This window comes from Rhinoderma darwinii, chromosome 1 (assembly GCF_050947455.1).
Source record: "Rhinoderma darwinii isolate aRhiDar2 chromosome 1, aRhiDar2.hap1, whole genome shotgun sequence".
Classification (NCBI taxonomy): Eukaryota; Metazoa; Chordata; class Amphibia; order Anura; family Rhinodermatidae; genus Rhinoderma; species Rhinoderma darwinii.
In genome coordinates this window covers 39,639,780-39,663,036 of record NC_134687.1, presented here as the reverse complement: position 1 = coordinate 39,663,036, position 23,257 = coordinate 39,639,780, and the positions used below count along the sequence as shown (strand labels likewise).

The window sequence follows — 23,257 nt, the reverse complement described above, 5'->3', positions numbered from 1 at the left end:
GATGGAGGTCTTTGTGGTCAGACCAACGCGATTAGACATTTATGGGCAATCCTATTGATATGAGGAAAGTTGGCCCAAGTTCGTGTTGACGTTTTTTGCTGTTAACTGATCCGATAATTTTCTCATGGATCCTAACCCATCTCACGATATTTACCCTCATTGAGTCCTCTGTCCATTAGCCGCAACCTTCTGTGTTTTCTTGCAATGAAGTTGAATGACAAAGACTAAAATGAATCTTCCTAAACCCTGTCCCCAGTGGGGTCACAATCTAATATACTAATTGCAGACATACGACGGCCGATTTTATTGGTGGCCAATTAAAGTAAAATTCTTTAGTTTGGCATTGCTAGTTCGGATATTCTGTTAGGCCGCCAGTTATTTCCTGTACTGAACTCCAAGATCGTCTTGCATCGCAGAAGACTGAACAGACGTTTCCAGTTGAGAGAGACCTCCGATTAAAGAGAACCTGTCACCTCTCCTGACATGTCTGTTTTAGCAAATACTTTAGGTTGCTATAAAATCACAATTCTGTAATTTCCTTAGAACTGTGTTGTGCTATTCCTCTGTTGTTCCTCCTGGAAATGTATAAATAAATTGGGCGTTACCATTCCCCTTGTTAATAGGGTGGGTACCCACATGGTCTGGCACGAATTACAGTGTCCAAATATGGATGGACCCACCTCCCTGACCTTATGTTCCTCACTTGGAACTAAGGGGCCGCAATATGGTCCTGTTTTTTTGTTTCCCCTTTTAACGGGCTGTAATGAGAGCGACTAGTAAAGTTTCTCTGTTCATGTTCTGCTGTGGCTCAGGTCAAATCTACTCCGAGAACAGGGAGACGATCTGCTTCGTAGAGAACACCCAGTTGGCAGTAATCCTCTCTTTTTAGGACTGACGACGGGCGGGTTCTGCTGGCTTCCTCCTCCTGGCAGTCTGTTATTGCTCTGAGCGTTCCAGTATGTGTCAGCGCAGCGTACGCTCTATCAGCTGCTGAACCATTTTTGGAATAGTTCGCGGCTGCCCAGAGTTTAGCTTTTGTTTGTGAAATCTCTTCTGGTATTAGGAGAGGCTGCAATGTGACTTTGTGTGAAATTTCTTACAGAAACCATGGACTCCGACCCGGTGGCTGCTCCGCACTTACTCGGCAGATCACAGCTCAATGCTGCTACTACTGCAGACAACAATGAAGACCACCAAAGACCAGGACCCTCCAGTTCCGGCTCTCCCAGGGTGTTTGCAGCTGTACCAGGTATTGTAAATTGACATTACAATGATCTTTTAATCTGAGTATTCCCATGTACGGTAGGGGAGGTTTACGAAGCAAAATGCTCCAATTACAACACAAAAAATGTCGCACATGACGTGCGCCAAATTTTTTATGTGCTTTAGACACCCTTTCCACCTTCCTAGTAGGGATGCACGATGCATCGAAACTTCGATACTGTGCATCCCCAAACGGTTCGATACCGTTATTTCATGTATTTAGATACTTAGCTGTGCACCCGCACAGCTAAGTATAGTAACACATGAATGTATGAGAGCGGGGCTGCGGCTGTGTAATACAGTCATTGTCCCGCTCCTGACATGTGCGCGCCGTCAGCATGAGGTGATGCGGCCGGCGCTGCACTAATGAGCGGCGGCACTGGAGACAGAACATGGCGGGCGCACTGCAAAACACCCCCATGTTCTGTCATCAGTGCCTGCACCGCCGCTCATTAGTGCAGCGCCAGCCGCATCTCCTCATGCTGACCGCGCGCGCACTTATTGTCAGGAGCGGGGCAATAGCTGTATTACGCAGCCCCGCCGGCGGAGATCAGAGAAACCTAGTCTCCGCCGCTATTCCCGTGAATGCTGCGATCACAGCGGACTGCAGCATTCAGGGGAAAATGAGAAGGGGAGATGCCCCTTGGATCGCGTCACAGGGAATTCCTGTGACGCAATTGAGGGACATACCATATATGGGCAGACAGCCCATGGTCCATTGAAGGACCCCCAGGGCTGTCTGACCATATTTCCTGTTAGGGCATACTTAGGTATGTCCTAGCAACTGCCTGTGTAATATCAGTATATAGATGTATGCCAGTACATTAAAGTTTAAAAAATAAAGTAAAAACCTGAAGTAATGTTAAATTTAAAAAAAATACACATACAACTTTTTTACAATAAACATTAAAATAAGTCTCATTACATAACATATACACACAATCCGTATTGGCGCGGCCGTAATAACATGCACAACAATTTTTTAGCATCATTTTTGATGTGTACACTGTAAAAAAAAAAAAAAAAACAACTGCTTTCTATCACTTATTGTGGGCACGAGTGGTGATGATGAATTTAACATCCACGTGCCTCCCATTAATTGTAATTAACCCCATCGTGTACCTCACACATTAACCCATTATGACTGAGGCACATGATGGGGTTAATTACTATTAATGTGAGGCACGTGGAGGTTAAATTCATCATCGCACCTCGCGCCTCACATCAGAAAATGGAAGAACTTCTTTTTTTTTTTTTTTTTTTTTTATTACTGTTGGCAAAGTATCGAATTGGTATAGAAATCGCAATACTAAACGAAGTATCGGTATCGAAATCCAAATTCTGGTATCGTGACATCCCTACTTCCTAGACTGTTTTGAAAATGGGACGTGGCGAAGAGGAGTTATACTTATGTACATTTTACAAGTATACCAGCCATGAGGTAGCGTAAGGAAAAGTGTCTAGCACGATGCACAGGATTTATTATACGGCATGTGCAACTGTAATAAATTTGGCTGTTTCCGTTTTATATTGTTTAGTGTTAATTATCTACCCCACTTTATTCAGACCCTATTTTTTTTTTTCATTGTCCTAATGCTTGTAAAATGAAAGAACTTTAATTTAAAAATGTCCCACAATTTTGTCTATGGCAAGTATAGACGTATCCGTAGTAACAGACTACAAACAAACCCTGTGTAGTCTGATCTTAGTCATATTCCCTTCCATCTGTCCCCTACTTCTTGCATGTTGAGGGGTGAATAGTGAAGTAGCTTGTCTGTGTATCTCTCCCTCTGCTCTCTTTCACCTGCTGGCCAGCAAACCTTTATCTCTGTCCACTATTATTTCTACGGACAAACTGATTCAACATTCCCCACTAACACACATTACCTGCATGTGGCTTAGGGTATATTCACACACAAACTCAAAAACGTCTGAGAATACGGAGCTGTTTTCAAGGGAAAACAGCTCCTGATTTTCAGACGTTTTTTTAAGCCACTCGCGATTTTCACTGTTTTTTACAGAAGTTTTTTGGAGCAGTTTTCATTAGTCTATGAAAAAACGGCTCCAAAAATGTCCCAAGAAGTGACCTGCACTTCTTTTTCACGGCTATTTTTTTTTTTACGCAGCCGTTTTTCAAAACGGGCGCGTAAAAAAAAACGGCCTTTCGGAACAGAACACCGTTTTTCCCAATGAAATCAATGGGCAGATGTTTGGAGGCGTTCTAATCCGATCTTTTGGCCGTTTACGGCCCGAAAAACGGCCGAAAATAAGCCGTGTGAACATACGCTAAGCCTGAATGGAGGGTGTGCTGGGTTTATATAGGAGGCACTTGATTACTGGCAGGTGAGGCAGAGCTGCCGCCACGCATAGTATATGCACCTTTCTTTTGTATGATTTGCTTCTGTGTATAGAGATTGTAAACTCCTAATCATTTTAAAAGGAGACAGGAAGTATGGATTATGTATAATATGTGGTTTATGTATAATATGTGGATTATGTATAATATGTGGATTATGTATAATATGTGGATTTTGTATAATATGTGGTTTATGTATAATACGTATGTGTTATGAAATTTAAACACAAATGTGTGCGCCTTGAAGACTGGAATTCTGGGAAATATAATATTGTGTATTTAAGTGCAGTTGTTGTTTTTTGTTACTTTTGTATTTGTTCAAGATGAATACGAGCGTTGTTTGCCAAATCCTGAGTGAGGACTGTTTATGGCGGCAAGAACACCCACACCCCAACATTGCACAAATATAATTTTGTACGATTATTGAGAATCGAGTGACTGATGGAAGAGGGTCTGACTATAGGATCAGACTACACCGGGTTCTTCAGTAGTCTCTTACCATAAAGACACATTCTGCAGTGGAGATGTAGACCCAAAACGATCAAGACTATTTGCAAAGTTGCTTCATTTTAGATCCATTAGAGCAAGTTGTGGACGTAGCCTTTAAATCCCTGCCCCGGCTAAAAATTATTTTTATTTTTTTTACACTTACGAAATGCTGGCCTTATAGGGGAATACATGGAAAGGTGATTGACTGATGGGAATTATTGTATAAAATCTGTATCGTGTGTGTGCTGTACATGTGCCCTGCATAATTTATCAGTAATGACCAGTCTGTACCCATTCTGACTGCTCGAATACTTTTTTTTTTATTTGACAGGAAATGATTGTTTTAATAGTGTAGATGTGATCATTATTGCTAACAATCGGCCTGTATAGTTGGATTGTTAATTATTGTCATTAGTTTCTGCGTTGTCTACACCCACTTGTTTGACGTGCACCTCCTCAGTGGAGTAGAAGTACTGGGTCAGTGGGCCTGGATTATAGGCTGCCGGGTGAATGTAATCCAGGGATTATTTTCCATATAAGGATGCGTATAAATGCCACGGTCCCTTGAATGTTTACAAAGGCAAAGCCTACATACCAGTTTAGATTATTTTCACTTGGTTGTTTAACCCCTTAATGACCAGCCTATTTTAGACGTTAATGACCAAGCCATTTTTTACGTTTTTTCCATCGTCTCATTCAAAGAGCTATACACTTTTTATTTTACCATCGACATAGCTGTATAGGGTCTTGTTTTTTGCGGGACAAGTTGTATTTTTTTTTTTTTTGGGTGGGGGAGGGTATAGAAAAAAAAGCAATTTCACCACACTTTTTTTGCGTCCTAAATTTACGCCGTTTACTCTGTGGTATAAATAACACAATAACTTTATCCAGCGGGTTGTTGCGATTGCAACGATACCAAATTTGTATAGTTTTTGTATGTTTTACTACTTTTACACAGTGAAAACACTTATTTTTTTTATTTTGTTTTGTGTCTCCATATTTGAAGAGCCGTAACGTTTTTTATTTTTTCACTGATTCAATTGTAGGAGGGCTTTTTTTTTTTTTTTTTTTTTGCGGGCCGACTTGTAGTTTTTATCGGTACCATTTTGGAGTAGATGCGACTTTTTGATAACTTTTTATCACATTATTTTTAAGGCTGGATTCAAAGAAAACCGCAATTTTTGCATGTTTTCTTTTATTTTTTACGACGTTCACCGTGCGGGTTAAATGATGTAATAAGTTTATAGTCGGGGTCGTTACGGATGCGGCGATACCAAATATGTGTAACTTTTTTACTTTTATTTTGTTTGTTAATAATAAAGCAGTTTGTAAGGGGGAAAAGTGGGCTTTTAATAATTTTTTTTTTTTTACTAGTCCCACTAGACCTAGCAGGCATTCACCACAGGCAGACCTGGGGGCCTTTATTAGGCCCCCGGCTGCCATCGGAGAAACAGACACTCGGCGATCTTATCGCCGGGTGTCGGTGGGATGAGAGGGAGCTCCCTCCCTCTCTCCAAAACCACTCAGATGCAGTGCACACTATTGAGCACCGCATCTGAGGGGTTAAACAGGTGAGATCGATACTTATATCGATCTCACCCGGTCGAGCAGGGACGCCCCCAGCCCTCAGCTGCCTCTGGCAGCTGAGAGCAGGGAGATTTGACAGCTCCCTGCTCTGTTTACTTATTCCGATGCCGCGACGTAAAAAGTCTATGGCATCGGAATAAGGCCCGTTAGTGACCGACGTAGAAACACCATGGGCCGGTCACTAACGGGTTAAGGGATATATTGGTAGTAAAGCGTTGACTGCCAAGTTATATATGCCTTAAATGTTTCAGTGAAAATAATCTTAACTATACGTGTTGGGGAAAACAAACGGAAACAGAGAATTACTGACATACTACATAAGAGTTTGGCTGGCCCCCCCATTGCAGCTTGTTCAGGTTGGCATGAATGGTACAGAGCTGCAGTACCATGCACATCTGTTCATATGGGTGAGCCAATAGGTCCACTGACCCCCATTTGTCAAGTATTAAAGGGTTTATTCCATGAATCCTCTCCATACTAAAAGTCCTAGTTTTAAAAAAAAAAAAAAAGCCATCTTTTGCTTTTTTTTTGTGTCCACTAGGTCCTGCTGCTAATCTGTGCTGCTGGGGAGGGACTATAAGCAGAATCCCTCTTCTCCTCCCCCACCCCTCTGGCAGCTGACAATATAGTCCCTTCCTACCTTTCCTGCAGAAGTCTCCTCCGCTATACTTCCACGTTACTAGCGGGGTCTTCTCCTTCCTTAACAAGCTGAGAGGAAGGGCATCTCCTCTGCTATACTGCCATGTTACTGTGGAGTCTCTGCTCCTTCCCTGACAAGCAGGGCACAAGGGTGTTTCTATTGGCTGTTGTGCCGTGAACAGAAGATCAATCTGCAGAAACCTGTCAGTGAATGAAGTTGGGAGAGTGACTGAGCATGCATGTCCACCAGCACTCCACTTGTAAGGCTGGGTTCACACGACCTATTTTCAGACGTAAACGAGGCGTATTATGCCTCGTTTTACGTCTGAAAATAGGGCTTCAATACGTCGGCAAACATCTGCCCATTCATTTGAATGGGTTTGCCGACGTACTGTGCAGACGACCTGTAATTTACGCGTCGTCGTTTGACAGCTGTCAAACGACGACGCGTAAATGGACTGCCTCGGCAAAGAAGTGCAGGGCACTTCTTTGCCAGGTAATTTGAGCTGTTCTTCATTGAACTCAATGAAGCACAGCTCAAGATTTACGAGCGTCTCAGACGGCTCGCAAAATGCGAGGAGGAGCATTTACGTGTGAAACGAGGCAGCTGTTAACAGTCTGTCTTTTCACACGTAAATACCTCTCATCGTGTGAACATACCCTTAGGCTTCGTTTACATCTGTTTCAGGGCTCCGTTCAGGCGTTCCGTCTGAGCTTTCAGTCCGGGGAACCCATGAACGAAACCCTGACTGAAACAAATGGAAACAATAGGTTTTTGAGTTCAATAGTGACAGATCCGGTGAAAATGGTTTCCGTTTGTCACCGTTGTGTAAGGGTTCCGTCATTTTGACTGTATCAATACCGTAGTCGACTGCGCTATTCATTCTGTCAAAACTACGGAACCCTTAAACAATGGGGACAAAGGGAAACCATTTTCAACGGATCTGTCACCATTGAAACCAACGGTGATTAAAACATATGGAAGCCATAGGTTTCCGTTTGCTTCAGCGTTCCGTTCATGGGTTCCCCTGACGGAAATTTCAGACGGAACGCCTGAATGGAGCCCTGACACAGATGTAAACGAAGCCTTAGGAGGAAATGCATGCACGTTGTTATACACTTTGAACACCAGGTGGCGCCATATTATTCAAATCAATGTGTTAACTCTTCACTGGATACAAAACAAAAAATATATTTTTAAAATAAGAAATTTAAGTTTAAATACTTTCTGCCGCTCATTCACTTTCTTCTCCTCCTCACAGTGCGAAGTGCATAGGAGGAGGGGGGTATTTTTTTGCTCCCTGTAGGAGCGGAATCCCCAATCCCCGGCCACAGAGTTGCCGAAGCTGTGGATGGGGATTCCGCTCCAGGAGGAGTCCCTAACTTCACTTTTTATATATGGACAGTGACGGCAGGGACTTCTGGCGCGGTCCCCCTACTCCTGAAATGGAATCCCCGGCGCTGTGGTCAGTGTTTCTGCACCAGGAGGAAGTCCCTGACGTCACTCTCCATATATGGACATTGAAGTCAGGGACTTCTCCTGGAACGGTACACTACAGTGGTGCTATCTACAGGAAAGTAGAGGGGGGTGCCATTTATGGGGGGGTCTGTTCGGCACTACCTAGAGGGGGGGGGGGGTCTGTGCGGCACTACCTAGAGGGGGGGGTCTGTGCGGCACTACCTAGAGGGGGGGGTCTGTGCGGCACTACCTAGAGGGGGGGGTCTGTGCGGCACTACCTAGAGGAAAGTGTGGCAAAAATGTACAAATTAAATTCATCCGTCTTTTAAGACGTACAGGGAAAAAATGGATGCAAAACTGGTCAAAATCGTTAAAAGCGGAAACCCGGCCCGGAACGGATGCAAAACAGCCGAGAAAAATGGACACTCGGACTCTGTCATGTGAATAGAGCCTTAGTAATGTGGCTGTCATAAAATGTGCCACATTTTAGAATAGATGTTTGCAATTCTCTAAAAAATAACCAATACGGCAAAGATCTGGCACAAAATTATGTTGCAAAATAAGCCAAATTTAAAGGTAAAATATGAGCAGTAAAGGGTCTAGCTAGATGCACAAAACTTATTTTGGTGCATCTTCTAACTGCCTACTTCAAGTTTTACATAGTCTAAAACGTACACAGCGTTAGTAAATTTACCCCGATAACCTATGAGGGATACCCCCTCTCTAATTGACAACCCTAAGGAGAGTCCATTAACGTTTAAGTGCCGCAAAATCTACAGTAAAGAAAATCTGTCAGCAACTTTGAACTCCCAAAACTGTGAACGGCACGATATACTGGGTGGTTAGTGTAGCGCAACTATACCTGTGGCCCTGGTCATGCAAGTTGCATAACCGAGAAACTGTCGCTTTAATGCCCCCAGCGCCCCGCTTGCAAGTTCTCCAGAGGCGGCCCCTATTTCCAGGCTCCCCCTCCCTAAACGCTGCCTGCCCCTATGCTCTGAGTGACTACTCTAGCATCCAATCAGGAGACCGCTAGAGCCGTCAGAGACCACAGTCTGTCAGATCAGAGATTTCTACAGGTTAAGGGCCTGTTCACATCCGCGTTCGTGTTCCGTTCATCCATTCCTTTGACGGAACTGATGACCGGAACCCGAACGCTGATCAAGCCCTAAGACTCTTAATTCTAGGAATAAGCGCTGGTAGATGAGCAGTTACTCTTCGTCTGACACATGAATTTATGGCCCTACAGAATATAAACCGTTCCTGTAGGAAAGCTCACCATAGCAGACCCCTCGTCTCCTTATACTCTTAGGCTGGGTACTCGCGTAGCGTAAGCGCTGCGTAGTTTCCGCAAAGAAATTCTGCAGCATTTACAGTAGCAGCGAAGTGAATGAGATTTAGAAAATCTCCTGTCCCGCTGCAGAAAAAAAACCCACACATGTCGAGCGGACCGTGTTCTGCGGTGCGTTTTTTTTGGGAGTTTTTTTCCGCAATTCTGCAGCATGTCAATTCATGCTGCTTGTTCTGTGCGGAAATGCTGCTTTTTTGGCCCATAGACTTCAATGGGGAGCAGAAATTCTGCAACCGATTTACGTTGATGCGATTTTTTTTTTTTACAGTGCTTACGCAGCGGAAACTCAGTAAAAACCGCTGGAAATCCGCAGGTGCACATATACTTTGCTATAACCAATGTTTAACACTAAATCTGCAGGAAAAAACGCAGTGTATATGAGCAGGAAAAACGCGCTATTTGGTCCGGACTTCTGTGACCGATTTTACCAGCGTTTTCTAGAGATTCTGCTGCAGAAAATCTTCAGCGTATTTTGTGTGTGGGAACATACCCTTATAGTCAGAAATAATCCTGGACTTTTATGAGACTTAGCCGTGTTTATACAGCGGCATTCTGCTAATGACGATCACGTTCAGTGGCGGCCTCTGTAGATTCCTGGGCCACGTAAACCTCTTGTCATTTATATGTGAGATTCACTCCGGGCGAACTACCTACAAAACGGCTGTTGGCATCCCCGTATAACTGCAACGTAAGGGGTGACTAAAAATAGGCTATATGGCTAGGCTAGATCTGAGCTTGGGTCCTAGGTTATCTTACCCTTGTGTAAAAGCTGTTCTTCCCCCATAAACTTCTGTGGGGGGGGGGGGGGGCTGAGAGATAACCTCAAGTATACGTGCACCTGAAGATGTTGTCCAGAGAGTCACTGGCTTAATAAATTTTGTTTTTATTTAAATAGTTAGGAGGACCTGTCTCCTCTCCCGACAGGTCTATTTTAGCAGATGCTGGTATTCTCCCCCCCCTAAAAAAAACAATTCTAGAGGATCTTTTCTGAGATCTTTGCCATTGTGATATTCCTCTGGGAAATGAGCTATTTTTATGTTACCGTTGTTCCTCCTGCAAATGTATGAATAGTATTGATAACCGGGTGTCACCATTCTGCATGTCAATGGGGCATGTCGCTACAGTCTGACAATGTAAAAATCTATGCGGACAGTGTCACTGTATAGGGACCACCCTATTGAGAAGGGGATTGGTAACTGCTAATTGTCAATTTATTCATGCATTTCCAGGAGGAATAACCGAGGAACGCAACAGCGCAGAGCTCTCAGAAAAGATGCTCCAGGCCAGCATTGTAATTTCATATGGTGCATAAGTTTTTACTAAAACAGATGTCAGGAGAGCTTATTCCCATGAGGCTGTAGTGGTACAGAGGAGAGCCCCATGGTTTTTTTATTTTTTTTATATGAAACTATGTATTTTGGGATTTTAAGCCGCTTTTTAATTGTTTTTTATCAAATGTTTTACTTTTAAAATACAGCTTCTATGTATCCTGTATACATAGAAGCTGTATCTTGCGCTCAAAGCCTAATCCGTCAGGTCAGCAGGACTGACGGCTTCGGTGACGGCGTGTTCTGCGTCTACAGAAATATTGGAAAGTTATGCGTTTTGGAATTTGGCTACCTGCATCTATCAGACACTTCTATCCTGTGATGTGCCATACTCGTCTTAGATGGGGATACCCCTTTAAGGGGGTTAAAAAAAAAAAACCCCCAAAAAAAAACAGCTGTGCCGAAATCTTCTGACTTTCTCTGTCACATTCAGAACATAGACAGCAAAAGCAGCTCTCCAATATAAAGACCCTACAAACAACTCCTCGTATCTCCGCTTCATGGACCAATGAATGACATGGAAAGCGAGGTCGCCCCTAGAAGTTTAGGCCTTGAGTAAAGGTTTTTCATGACAGAAGTTTTTGGTTGAGTGTTACACAATAACGGACATCGCCATGTTACACGCTGGAATGGTACAGACTTTTCTCCTGCAATTTTACTGACGAGTCCGTACAAGATCTTTACTGCTGGCAGGAACTGGATGTAAATTGAAACCTGACATGGAAGCTGTGCCTGTACATTTGTGACCTCAGCTGGTATTCAGACATTGTTCAACCTGATTGATGACTAGAATGCCAGAACTACAGTAAAAACTGACACACGGACAGCAATCTGTGAATGTGTATGGGGGAGGTTGGTCAATAGCCGGCAGAATAAGATCTTAGGAAATTATTCCATGTTCGGTATAAGGGTATGTTCACACGAGGGCGTCCGTTACGGCTGAAATTACGGGGATGTTTCAGCCTGAAAACATCCCCGTAATTTCAGCCGTACCGGCATCTGCAGGCGCTTGAACGCCACGTCAATTACGGGAGTAATTAGCGCTGCTATTCATTGGAGTCAATGAACAACGGCTCTAATTACGGCCAAAGAAGTGACAGGTCACTTCTTTGACACGGGCGTCTATTTACGCGCTGTCTTTTGACAGCGGCGCGTAAATATACGCCTCGTGTGAACAGACAAACGTCTGCCCATTGCTTTCAATGGGCAGATGTTTGTCAGCGCTATTGAGGCGCCATTTTCGGGCGTAATTCGGGGCAAAAATGCCCGATTTACGTCCGTAAATAGGCCGTGTGAACATACCCTAAATGTGTTTTTGATTTAACCAAATGACAGCGTAAAATGAATAAGCCATTTGGCATGCACATAGAAAGTAAATATTTGTATGGACGCCTGCTCAGAGATTTGATATGGGGGAGTTGCACGGGGCAGTCTTCTCACAGGAATAGAACAGCTGTCCTGATGATAATGTTCTGTATCCGGAGAGGTGACTGAGGAAGTTTCCAGAGCAGATTCCCGTCTTTCTGATCGAGGAAAGAAGCAAATTTTATCTGAATAATCAATGGTTTGCAATATCTTGTTCTGTTATCAGCCGGTTCAAATAATTAATAAAAATTAAAATACCTGTCCTATATTAATACTAAAAATTTGAACCCTTCATCTTTTTAATAAAAAGAAAAACGTTTATCACACACATACTAATAACTTCTTTAATATTGTTAAAGGGGTCCTATTGAAAGCACCCCTTAATGTTTCACGCTTGCCATACACTATACACTCCTGCCAATTTGTGTGTTTTTTTTAATGACCATCTAATGTGTATATAGAGGCAGGCGCGCGCCACCCCAGACCTTGGCTTCTTACATTGCGGTCAAAATGCGTTTGACTGACGTGTGAATCTGGCCTAAGGCTGCGTGACTGAGACGGTGATGATTTTCTGTTCGATGCCGTGTTGGTCATGAAAAGCTTGTGTGGATCCAAATTGCCAAATACAACAATATCTAGTTATCCATACCGCCAAAACATTGAGCGGGCGGAAAAAGCAACAGCAATGTGCGCTTGTAATGCACGTATTCATTTGTTGATGAGAATACACTGCCAAACAGTCTGTGGGTGAATACGGTCCACATAAGTAGTGCATACATTGTATGGAGAGTACCATATAGCACCCATCTTTTATACAGATACAGTACATATAGTCCACAGTTAGTGACGTGGCCTAGATACATAGTGCGTTCTGCATGGCCCACAGTGTCATATTTTGGATATGAAGTGACAAACCATGCCCAGTAAATGCCATATTGCGCCTAATATAGAGCCCACATAGTTAGCAAAATAGCTAGAGTTTTATATTTTGCCCCCATAGAACCAGACGGTGCCCGCGTAGTCTTACATTGCCACATAGTGTCTTTTCAAAAAGTGCCCAGAGTGCCATATTTAGCCCAGGTAAATAGTGCCTTCATGCCTCAGTAAAAGTATACATTCTCACATCGAGCAGCACCCGATATCTCCTTTTCAAAATGGAACTCTCGTGCACTGTGAAGGAAAGTTAATATCTCGTGGGTATTACCATTTTTAGTCACCAAGGTACAATCGGAATGGGGGAGGGAACGGTGGGGACAGTATCCAAAACCCGGGATTGTCCTGCTTGATCTGAGACGCATAACCCGACCTCCCATATGTGTGGACATGATGTATTAAACCCCTCTGAGCAGCACCATATTGTGATTCCTATATTTCTCACTTTTCATGAAGCCGCCATCTTGTCTTCCAAAGTTATTGCTTAATGAGATATTGGTCCAATTTCTCATTGTGCAGTGAGTATTTTGTATAAGGTGGAAATTGGTCGGGGAGACAGTCGACGCTGGTTCCTCTTCTGACCCTTTTCTAAAGAAAGCAAGATTTAGGCTGGCCAGTCCTCCAGACTGCCCTTTATGACTATAGTGGCCCTCACTACTATATCTCCAGAAAAGCGTGGCAATCTGGATGTATCACCCTATGTCTCGGTTCCTAAATAAATGCAATGGGAAATTACATAGATGGACTTCTAGTTGTCCAGAAATTTATTTTTTTGGTGCATGTCTCTTTAAAGAGACTCAGGCCACTTATATAATGTGGTGACAATCTCCTACATAAGGAAAAGGGCGCTGTAAGGTGACAGCAGTGTTTAGAAAATCCTGACAATCCCGACACTTCAGTAACGTTTGTGTGGGACTTATAGCAGAGCAAGAGTAATCTTGCGAGATCACGCTGTAAATGACCGGTTACAGCGAGATTACGCTTTGCTCTGCTGTAAGTCCCACACAAACGTTACCGAAGTGTTGGGATTGTGAATAGACATCCCGTCCTGGCTGGAGGTGATGTCTATTCACTGTCAAGACACTTCAGTAACGTTAATGTGTCAGTATAAGACAGAACATAGTGAACAACGTAGGATCACTATGCGCTGAGTAAATGAATGTAGAGAAGTGTATGACGCTGATTGGTCAGCATCATACACTCCCCTGTACAATGCCCACTTGGTCTAAAGTAAAAACACACCCAGTTGGGCATTAAGAAACTAATTAGCATAAAGCTAATAACGTGTTAAAAATAGATCGTTTTTCTAAATAAAAAGCACTGCTGTCATCTACATTATAGCGCCCATCTCCTTATGTAGGAGATGGGGCACTTATTATGTGGTGACAGTCTCTTTAAAAAAAAATAAATCTCTAAATAGTGTGTTTTTTTTTTTTTTTTTTCCTCCTTTTTACAGAAAACATGAACGAGGATGAAGATGCAACATTTCAGGAGCTGCTGGAGAAAGCCAGAGCCGGGGAGGCAAAGGCTCAGAGCGAGGTAACAATATCATGTGGGACTGTAATAACAGGAGGCAGATTCTCTACCACCCAGAATGATTCACACACCTCTGCATGGCACGTGACCTGGAATGGGGATTATGTTGTGAACCGTCTGTTCTAAAGAGAAGTTTTTGCATGGAATTTGCTTTTAGACTTTGTAAAATAAACTTTATGCTGCAGATTGCAATGTCAAAGTTACCGACTTATGTTACAGCATTTTGTGCTCCATCTCGAATGATGAAATGCTGACCGTGGCGGGAGTAAGCAGGGGAGCATGGCATACAGTATGTTTTCAGTGTTTGTCTTGCGAAAATAATTTCCCAACTGTCAGATACTGTACTCAGTTATAGTATGTCAGATATATTATACATGACCTAATACCGTCATACTGTAACAGTAATATGACCATACAATGACTGAATAATACCATTATGCAGTGTGCCAAACGGGTCTTCTGCAGATGGCCATCACCCTGAATACCAGGTAAAGGACAGTACAGATAAAGACATACTTAGATATGAAATAATTGACAGTAGGTTCAGTGACTCACAGTCCATGTCATTCGCTTCTTCTATTCGTCTCCTTTTTTTTTTATTAAACCCAGACTCTTGTCGGCTTCTTTCAGCTTTGACTGCCGACTTGGTGTTCTTAATCCCCATTCTTGGCCTTACAATAGCATCTGTCACCAAAGACGGATATGTCATGAACTGGGGTCCTGAATGTTCATGTCGTATTCGTTAAATGGATGCTATTATAGTTGATGGGTGAGGGAGGCTGCTATTAAGCATCCGTTTAACATATCTGTCACCCATAAACTATAATGGTATCCATTCAACGAATTCATCATGAAAGGCTGTTGAAGAGCCCATGATGTATACGTCACCCATGATAAAAAAAACAAAAAGAAAAACACTTGGTACGCTTAATTTGTGCGGAATGGAAAAGCATAGTCTACTGCGCTATTCCATCCTTCACAAATAAGGTATACTAGCACCCTTTTTCCCCTTACCCTTTCCCTTTTCTCCCGTTGTTCTACTTCTTTCTATTCTCCCTTCTTGTGTTTTTATTTTTTTTTATTCTTTAATTACATGTTGATAACTCTTATGCAATGTAGTTACTCTGAATGTAATCTAAACTTTTAAGGATTGCAATAATATCAGTTACACAATGTCTGATGTTCCTGTTGTGAATTGCATTGTTGTTTTTCTACTTGAATCTTTCCCAATGTTTGTGGAGGGTTGTTATACCTTCCTTGTTCTGAAATATCCAATAAAATCTGTGAACACCAAAAATCAGGTATACGCACATATAGCAGCCTGACTGAGGCCAAAAGGCCACACTTTTGGCCTCCGTTGGGCTAATGGAGCCTTATGGACATCTTTAGCGTGCACGTTGGGAGCTTTCCCGACGTACGTGCTAACTGGATATCACAAACTGGATGTTCACAACCTCTTTTTCTGTCTCTGTTTAACCTAGAAGCCGGGTAAAGCTCCCAACTTATACATTAATCAGAGGCTGTGACGGATTCCTAACCGTGACCTTTCTCACCCGTAGACTATAATGGCATTTGTTTAATGTATACGCCATGACACTTTTAATACATTTTAATGACTCGTCTGTCAAACAGATACCAATATAACCTATGGGTGAGGGGTGCCATCCGTTTAACGCATCGGTCACCTATAGGCTAAAATTCTATCTGTTTTATGGATGTCATGAAAAGCTCAGGACGTTTACATTTAACGGAATCCTGTGACAGACTACCATGTAAAAAAAAAAAATAATTATTTTTTATTTTTTTTAAGTATATGTTTACTGGGCTCTGTAGAATGGAATAGTGTACCGACCAAAATGTAAATTTTTTTATTTTTTTTGGCCTTCGTCTGATAATGGAGCACCTGAGGCACGTTTTGCATTTTGACGTAAGCTCTAAACCTAAATAAAAAAATTGGATGTTAACAGGCCTGAGCTGTAGTTCCAAATAACAGACAGTATCGCCTTTAAAAAAAAAAAAGCCTGCCAGCTGACTCCATAAACAAGGCCGGTCGGTATTACCGCAAACTGGACCTATGTCGATTCCGGAGTTTCCCTGAAAACAGTCCTTAAAATAAATCACTATGTACCTGTGTAGGCCTGAGGCCTACGCAGCTCCTCAACATGGGGTTGTCCTTACTGTATTGCTATGACATTGGCACCAGCTGCCGTAGACTATATGTCTCAAACCTTCAAATTTTACTGTATTATCTGAAACCACTCACGACAGGGCAATAAATCTGCTGGTCACCCGTATCTATGCTCATTGGGGCGTCTTCTGTCAGCTCATTATGAAATGTTCTGGAGATTTGTGTCACGGAGCGTTGGGCACATCAGCAGGTGCCAGTCTCTATCAGTCAATCTGTTTGTCTTTATCAGTTATAGAAGGTGGCAGGAAGCAAATCCAGTATGTGGCTGCCATTTCACTGACCTCTCCACTTATGCTATAGTGAGCGAGGACGCAGATTTCGGCTTTATTCATTTTAGTATGAGAGGAAGCGTCAGAGGAAACTCGCAATCCCGCAGGAAGATTATATAGACCGTGACGATGTTGGATTGGTACCCATGTAGTTGCAGCGCTCCTGACATCAGTGTTTTTCTTTTAGAGGTCGGCTCCTGTGCCGCTGCTGAGCAATGGTGAATTGAGCTACATAATGTGACTTAATTTATGATTGTTATGGTTTAGTCACGTGGAATTTTGAGTGAAGCTCCGTTTTAATGGGAGTGCGCGTCCTATCTCTCACCTGAGTAATGCGGAAAGGGAGGCTGTCAGCACTATTTTATGGCCCTAAGAGGAGTTTCGCTTCCTTTCCCCATAACAAATGTAAAGAGGAACTGGGATTGTTGAATTCAAAGCTTTAATGAATTGCATCATAGCGGCAAAAAAAAGCCCCTTAAATCTGAGCATTTGGAGGATCACGTAGTGTACATATCAGAAGTCTGCCCCCTAGTGTCCAAAAGTCTCACACTTTAGGGTTTCTCTATCCGAGAAGTCTCCAACCTTTTATGTCACGCAAGTTACTTTCAGATATGATCTGTCGGTCAGAGGCACAATTGTACCTTATCTTTATTAATGCATCTTCTATGTTACCTGGTTTATCGTGTGTGTGGTGTTTTTAATAATTTAATTTTTTTAAATGGCAGTCTTTTGGGGTATGTATATCGTTTTAACTTTTTTTTTGTTTTGTGGGGGTAATAGGAAAACAAAAACAAATTCCACCATATTTTTTTTTTCGTCTTAAATTAACGCGGCTTACCGTGTGGTATAAATAACATAGTAACTTTTGTTTTGCGGGTTGTTACCATTACAGCGATACCAAGTTTATATAGTGTGTGTTTGTAATGGATTTTTTTTTTAGAATGCAAGATGAACAGAAATTAGCAATTCTGACAGTTTTTTAAAAAAATGTTTATGCCGTCCACCGTGGGGGTTAAATACCATGACGGTTTTGTCAGAGCCTAATAGGCATACAATGATGGTAAACTAGGGGATCGTAGTTAGGTCCCTGGCTGCCATGGAAACCTTTAGCATCCTGCAATTGTGTTGCGGGGTGCTGATGCGGTGACAGAGGGATCCTCCCCTCTCTCTGAAACAATTCAGATGCCGCAGGCACTATTGACTGCGGCATCTAACGGGTTACACGGCTGGGGCTGGGATCAGCAGTAACTCTGATCCCAATCGTTCGAGCAGGAGCCCAGATATCTTTAGAAAAGGCAGCGCTGTGGCAGAAATACCTTAAGGAGTTAGCAATGCAGGTGGCATACACTTATTTCTTGAAAGAAATCATTTTATTGCTCTCAGTAATTTATTGAAGGGAAGGGTGTGCTAGATTACACCGTGGAGGTGACTTCATCATGAACGTGTTAGTTGTAAACGGCAAACCATTATTATAATAATACATGGCGTCCAAGGCTGGGCTCACGCTCTTGAGACACGCATGTACGATATCTGGTTGCTATAGGCAACCGCACTATTCGTTTGCACCAGTTTTGACAAATCTCCCCCAAGGTATAGAGGGTTGCAGAGCTTGTCGTTATACAGTGACTAGGTTTTATTTAAATTCGTTGAGTAAACCCTTTTAACCCTCTAACAACTGATATATTGGATCTCGTCGGTACTGCCACTGTACCCATGTATTATCCACAGCCAGTCTCCTTCCGGACTTGGAGAGTACTCCCGATTATGGCAGTTCAGCCCGTTAGATGCCACGGCCAATCGTGCCTGTCACATCTAAGGTGTGTGACAGAGGGAGAGAGCTCAAACCCGTGAGTCGATCGGGCGCCAACGTGTTTCCAGTAACTGCCTATTAGGCCATGCTAGAGGCATGACCTAATAGACTGCCTGTTCGTATACCTGAGCATCATTGCCTATCAGTGTAAATCTAAGTATACCAAAGGGTTACATCTGATCGGAAGATCAGAGCAAAGCCCCTGTGGTACTGTGGGGAAAAAAAAAAAGGGATTAAACATTTACATATTTGGTATCCTTGTAATTGTACCAACCCAGAGAATAAAGGTAAACTGTTATTTACGCTGCATCGTGAACGGCGTAAATTTAAAAGAGAAAAACAATTCTGGAATAGCTGTAGGTTTTTTTTGTGTTTTTTTTTTTTTTTTTGTTTTTTTTTCGATTTCCCTCTTAAAATAATGTATAAATACAACTTATACCGCAAAAAATAAGCACTCACTAGGTTGACGGAAAAATTAAAAAATTATGATTTTTGAATTCGAAAAATCATTGGTCATTAAGGCCAAAAAAGGCCTAGTCGTTTATGGGGTTAATACAATCCTATTTTTTGGTAACGCTTCTCGCCTCATTTTATGATGGTCTAACCCTTTCAAGCACCATGACGTAATAGTATGCGAAGGGCCTTAGGCGGACAAGGCACCTTGATGTACAATTACATCACAGTGATCGTTCAATCATCTTCCCGAGGACTGCTGAATGTCACATCCCTGACGCTTCAGTGCCACAATCAAACCTGATCACTGTACAAGAGAGTGACTCGCCAGTCCGTGATCACTGACCGCAGCCTGGGACCAGACAAAGGTCCCCAGAGCTGTCTCTTGTAAAAGCCTGTTAGGGCATAGTGCATATTTTATTTATGCCAATTTATGGAGTCTGAATGCAATGTCTATGTATTGCAATTACAAAAAAATTATGTAAAATGAAAGTCCATTTATAGTACCCAAAAACCTGAGAGTCACTTTAAAAAAAAAAAAATTGGACCTTTTGTGTTTTGCAAAACACACGTACAGTAATAACCCCACATATACACTACCGTTCAAAAGTTTAGGGTCACTTAGAAATTTCCTTATTTTTGAAAGAAAAGCACAGGTTTTTTTTCAATGAAGATAACATTAAATTAATCAGAAATACACTCTATACATTGTTAATGTGCTAAATGACTATTCTAGCTGCAAACGTCTGGTTTATAATGCAATATCTACATAGGTGTATAGAGGCCCATTTCCAGCAACCATCACTCCAGTGTTCTAATGGTACATTGTGTTTGCTAACTGTGTTAGAAGGCTAATGGATGATTAGAAAACACTTGAAAACCCTTGTGCAATTATGTTAGCACCGCTGTAAACAGTTTTGCTGTTTAGAGGAGATATAAAACTGACCTTCCTTTGAGCTAGTTGAGAATCTGGAGCATTACATTTGTGGGTTCGATTAAACTCTCCAAATGGCTAGAAAAAGAGAGCTTTCACGTGAAACTCGACAGTCTATTCTTGTTCTTAGAAATCAAGGCTATTCCATGCGAGAAATTGCCAAGAAACTGAAGATTTCCTACAACGGTGTGTACTACTCCCTTCAGAGGACCGCACAAACAGGCTCTAACCAGAGTAGAAAGAGAAGTGGGAGGCCCCGCTGCACAACTGAGCAACAAGACAAGTACATTAGAGTCTCTAGTTTGAGAAATAGACGCCTCACAGGTCCTCAACTGGCAGTTTCATTAAATAGTACCCACAAAACGCCAGTGTCAACGTCTACAGTGAAGAGGCAACTCCGGGATGCTGGCCTTCAGGGCAGAATGGCAAAGAAAAAGCCATATCTGAGACTGGCTAATAAAAGGAAAAGATTAATATGGGCAAAAGCACACAGACATTGGACAGAGGAAGATTGGAAAAAAGTGTTATGGACAGACGAATCGAAGTTTGAGGTGTTTGGATCACACAGAAGAACATTTGTGAGACGCAGAACAACTGAAAAGATGCTGGAAGAGTGCCTGACGTCATCTGTCAAGCATGGTGGAGGAAATGTGATGGTCTGGGGTTGCTTTGGTGCTGGTAAAGTGGGAGATTTGTACAAGGGATTTTGAATAAGGAAGGCTATCACTCCATTTTGCAACGCCATACCCTGTGGACAGCGCTTGATTGGAGCCAATTTCATCCTACAACAGGACAATGACCCAAAGCACACCTCCAAATTATGCAAGAACTATTTAGGGAAGAAGTAGGCAGCTGGTATTCTATCTGTAATGGAGTGGCCAGCGCAGTCACCAGATCTCAACCCCATAGAGCTGTTGTGGGAGCAGCTTGACCGTATGGTACGCAAGAAGTGCCCATCAAGCCAATCCAACTTGTGGGAGGGGCTTCTGGAAGCATGAGGTGAAATTTCTCTCGATTACCTCAGCAAATTAACAGCTAGAATGCCAAAGGTCTGCAATGCTGTAATTGCTGCAAATGGAGCATTCTTTGACGAAAGCAAAGTTTGAAGGAGAAAATTATTATTTCAAATAAAAATCATTATTTCTAACCTTGTCAATGTCTTGACTATATTTTCTAGTCATTTTGCAACTCATTTGATAAATATAAGTGTGAGTTTTCATGGAAAACATAAAATTGTCTGGGTGACCCCAAACTTTTTAACGTTAGTCTGTGTGTGTGTGTGTGTATGTATATATATATATATATATATATATATATATATAATTATCCCCATAACCGTCACCATGTATTGAAGAATGTATATTTTAGGTCCGTGATGAACATTAAAAAAAAAAATAAGATGCAGAATGGTGAGGACTTCTGTGCTTTAAATTTATTTATTCTTTGCTTGTCCGCCCCCCCCCCCCCCCCCAAAATTTAATTCATAAAAATTAAACGCTAACAAACTTGGCCTACAAAAAAAAAGCGAAATAAACATAAGTTCCGTAAGCCCGAGATGTGTGTGGTCCTAAGGGCCCAAAAAATGCGTTTTACAGCTTTTGGTTTTTTTTTTCCTTCGTAATTTTATATGAGCAGCAATTCATCAGCAGTGACTACTTCGGGGGGGGGGGGGGGCGTAATCGTCAGATCTACTGCCATAATGCACACGCGTTTTGCTTTGCCTCCTAATAAATATCTGCTATAAACTGATTTATGTTTCCTGTTCAGACCCATTTTCTAAAACGTATGTGCCAGTTGTCGTCCTCCTTCTGGTGACTCAGACCAGCATGCCTTGTAAATGCCACTCCGCACGTCTATGACCTTCTCCAGTTCCTCTCGCCCCTTCCTTTTATTCTTTATTTTGTATGTCAGACGTTACACAAGTCGTATTCACCTCACTCAGGACAGACAAAGCCATAAACATCTGATGGGTAAATAATACATTTTCCCAGAAATATATAAGTTGCGGGTATGGTAGCCTTGACGTGTGCTCCCATTTGCAATCTAAATAAAATCTCTCTGATTCTAGTAGGCAGTACATCAGTTGAACACCTATCCCGTTAAGGAGAGCTGGATGACCACTAATATGGCTACCCACATCATGTGTCGCCCTGCTTTCTCAGACTCCTGAATGTCAGCTCTTCAAAATTGTGCAGTGATTGCGTAGTTCTGTATTGATACGTTCCTCGCTATGGAGACTTGCTGTTTAACGGGTATTACCATCTTATAAAGTGATGGCATAGGATGTGACCTCATTTTATGTTCTTGGGGGTCCAAGCTCTAGGACCCCCACCAATCCTGAGTTTGAAGTGGCCGCAGTGCTGGCTTAAGTTTTCCCTATACTGCGTCTCTACCGGCCACCCGGCTGCACAGGGAACTTCAGCTGGCCCATTCACATGAATGGGGCGATCCTGCAGGTCTCAGCACAGCGGGTGGCCAGGACAATTTTACGTGCAGAAAAAAATACTCTAATACGCTGCGGATTTGCCACGTGAAAATCTGCGCAGCAAATCTGCATGTAATACGCAACGTGTGCATTCGGCCTAAAACTTCTCTTCATAGTTACGTACCTCTCATTCGTGTTCCTGTTTGTATAGGGTTATTAGCGCTTGACCGTTGTCACCACAACATGAGGGACAACTCCCCGGAAGACAGGATGAGCTTATTTAATTGCTTTTTTTTTTTAGTTCTCCATCAATTGTCCATTGATTTTGCAGGTAGGAAAATACTACTTGAAACTTTCTGAAGAGGAGGATGAAGAAGTGAACAGCTGCGCTGCCATAGACTGGCTACTCCAATCTGCCAAGCAAGGTCGAAGGGACGCGGTGAAACTTCTGCGGAGATGTTTGGCAGACAGAAGAGGTGAATGAATGTGCACTGCGATGTGGACACTATGTACTCTTCTCTTGTGATATGATCTAGTGTATCTATCTATTGCACACGACCATGCTTTTGCGACCGCAGTTTATCCGCATTTTTGTGGATAAATTGCGGACCCATTTATTTCTATGGCCCCATGCACACGACTGTCGTTCTCACAGATCCCTGCTGGGGCTAGATATCCGGACAGCAAAAACTCAGGACAAGTAATTTTACTGTTCGGGTTTGTGAGTTCACTAATACTGGTGAATTGTTGTGGATCCCGGAGTTCTGATGACGCACTACAAAGGTTTTTGCAGTCCGATGGACCCATGGTTTTGCAGACCGCAAAACTAATCCGGTCGTTTGCATGAGGCCTAACATTGATTATTTGGTTAC

At 42.5% G+C, this 23,257-nt stretch overlaps 1 protein-coding gene across 2 annotated transcripts in view; it reads left to right on the top strand.

Moving 5' to 3' along the window:
* The window catches only part of WFS1 (wolframin ER transmembrane glycoprotein), a 42,817-nt gene that overhangs the window by 4,940 nt on the left and 14,620 nt on the right, over nucleotides 1–23,257 (top strand). For both annotated transcript variants that reach the window (XM_075857877.1, XM_075857886.1), the window contains exons 2-4: nucleotides 1,103–1,249; nucleotides 14,227–14,309; nucleotides 22,717–22,861. In XM_075857877.1, coding sequence (XP_075713992.1) covers nucleotides 1,103–1,249; nucleotides 14,227–14,309; nucleotides 22,717–22,861 — 375 coding nt within the window. The remainder of the gene's footprint in view (nucleotides 1–1,102; nucleotides 1,250–14,226; nucleotides 14,310–22,716; nucleotides 22,862–23,257) is intronic.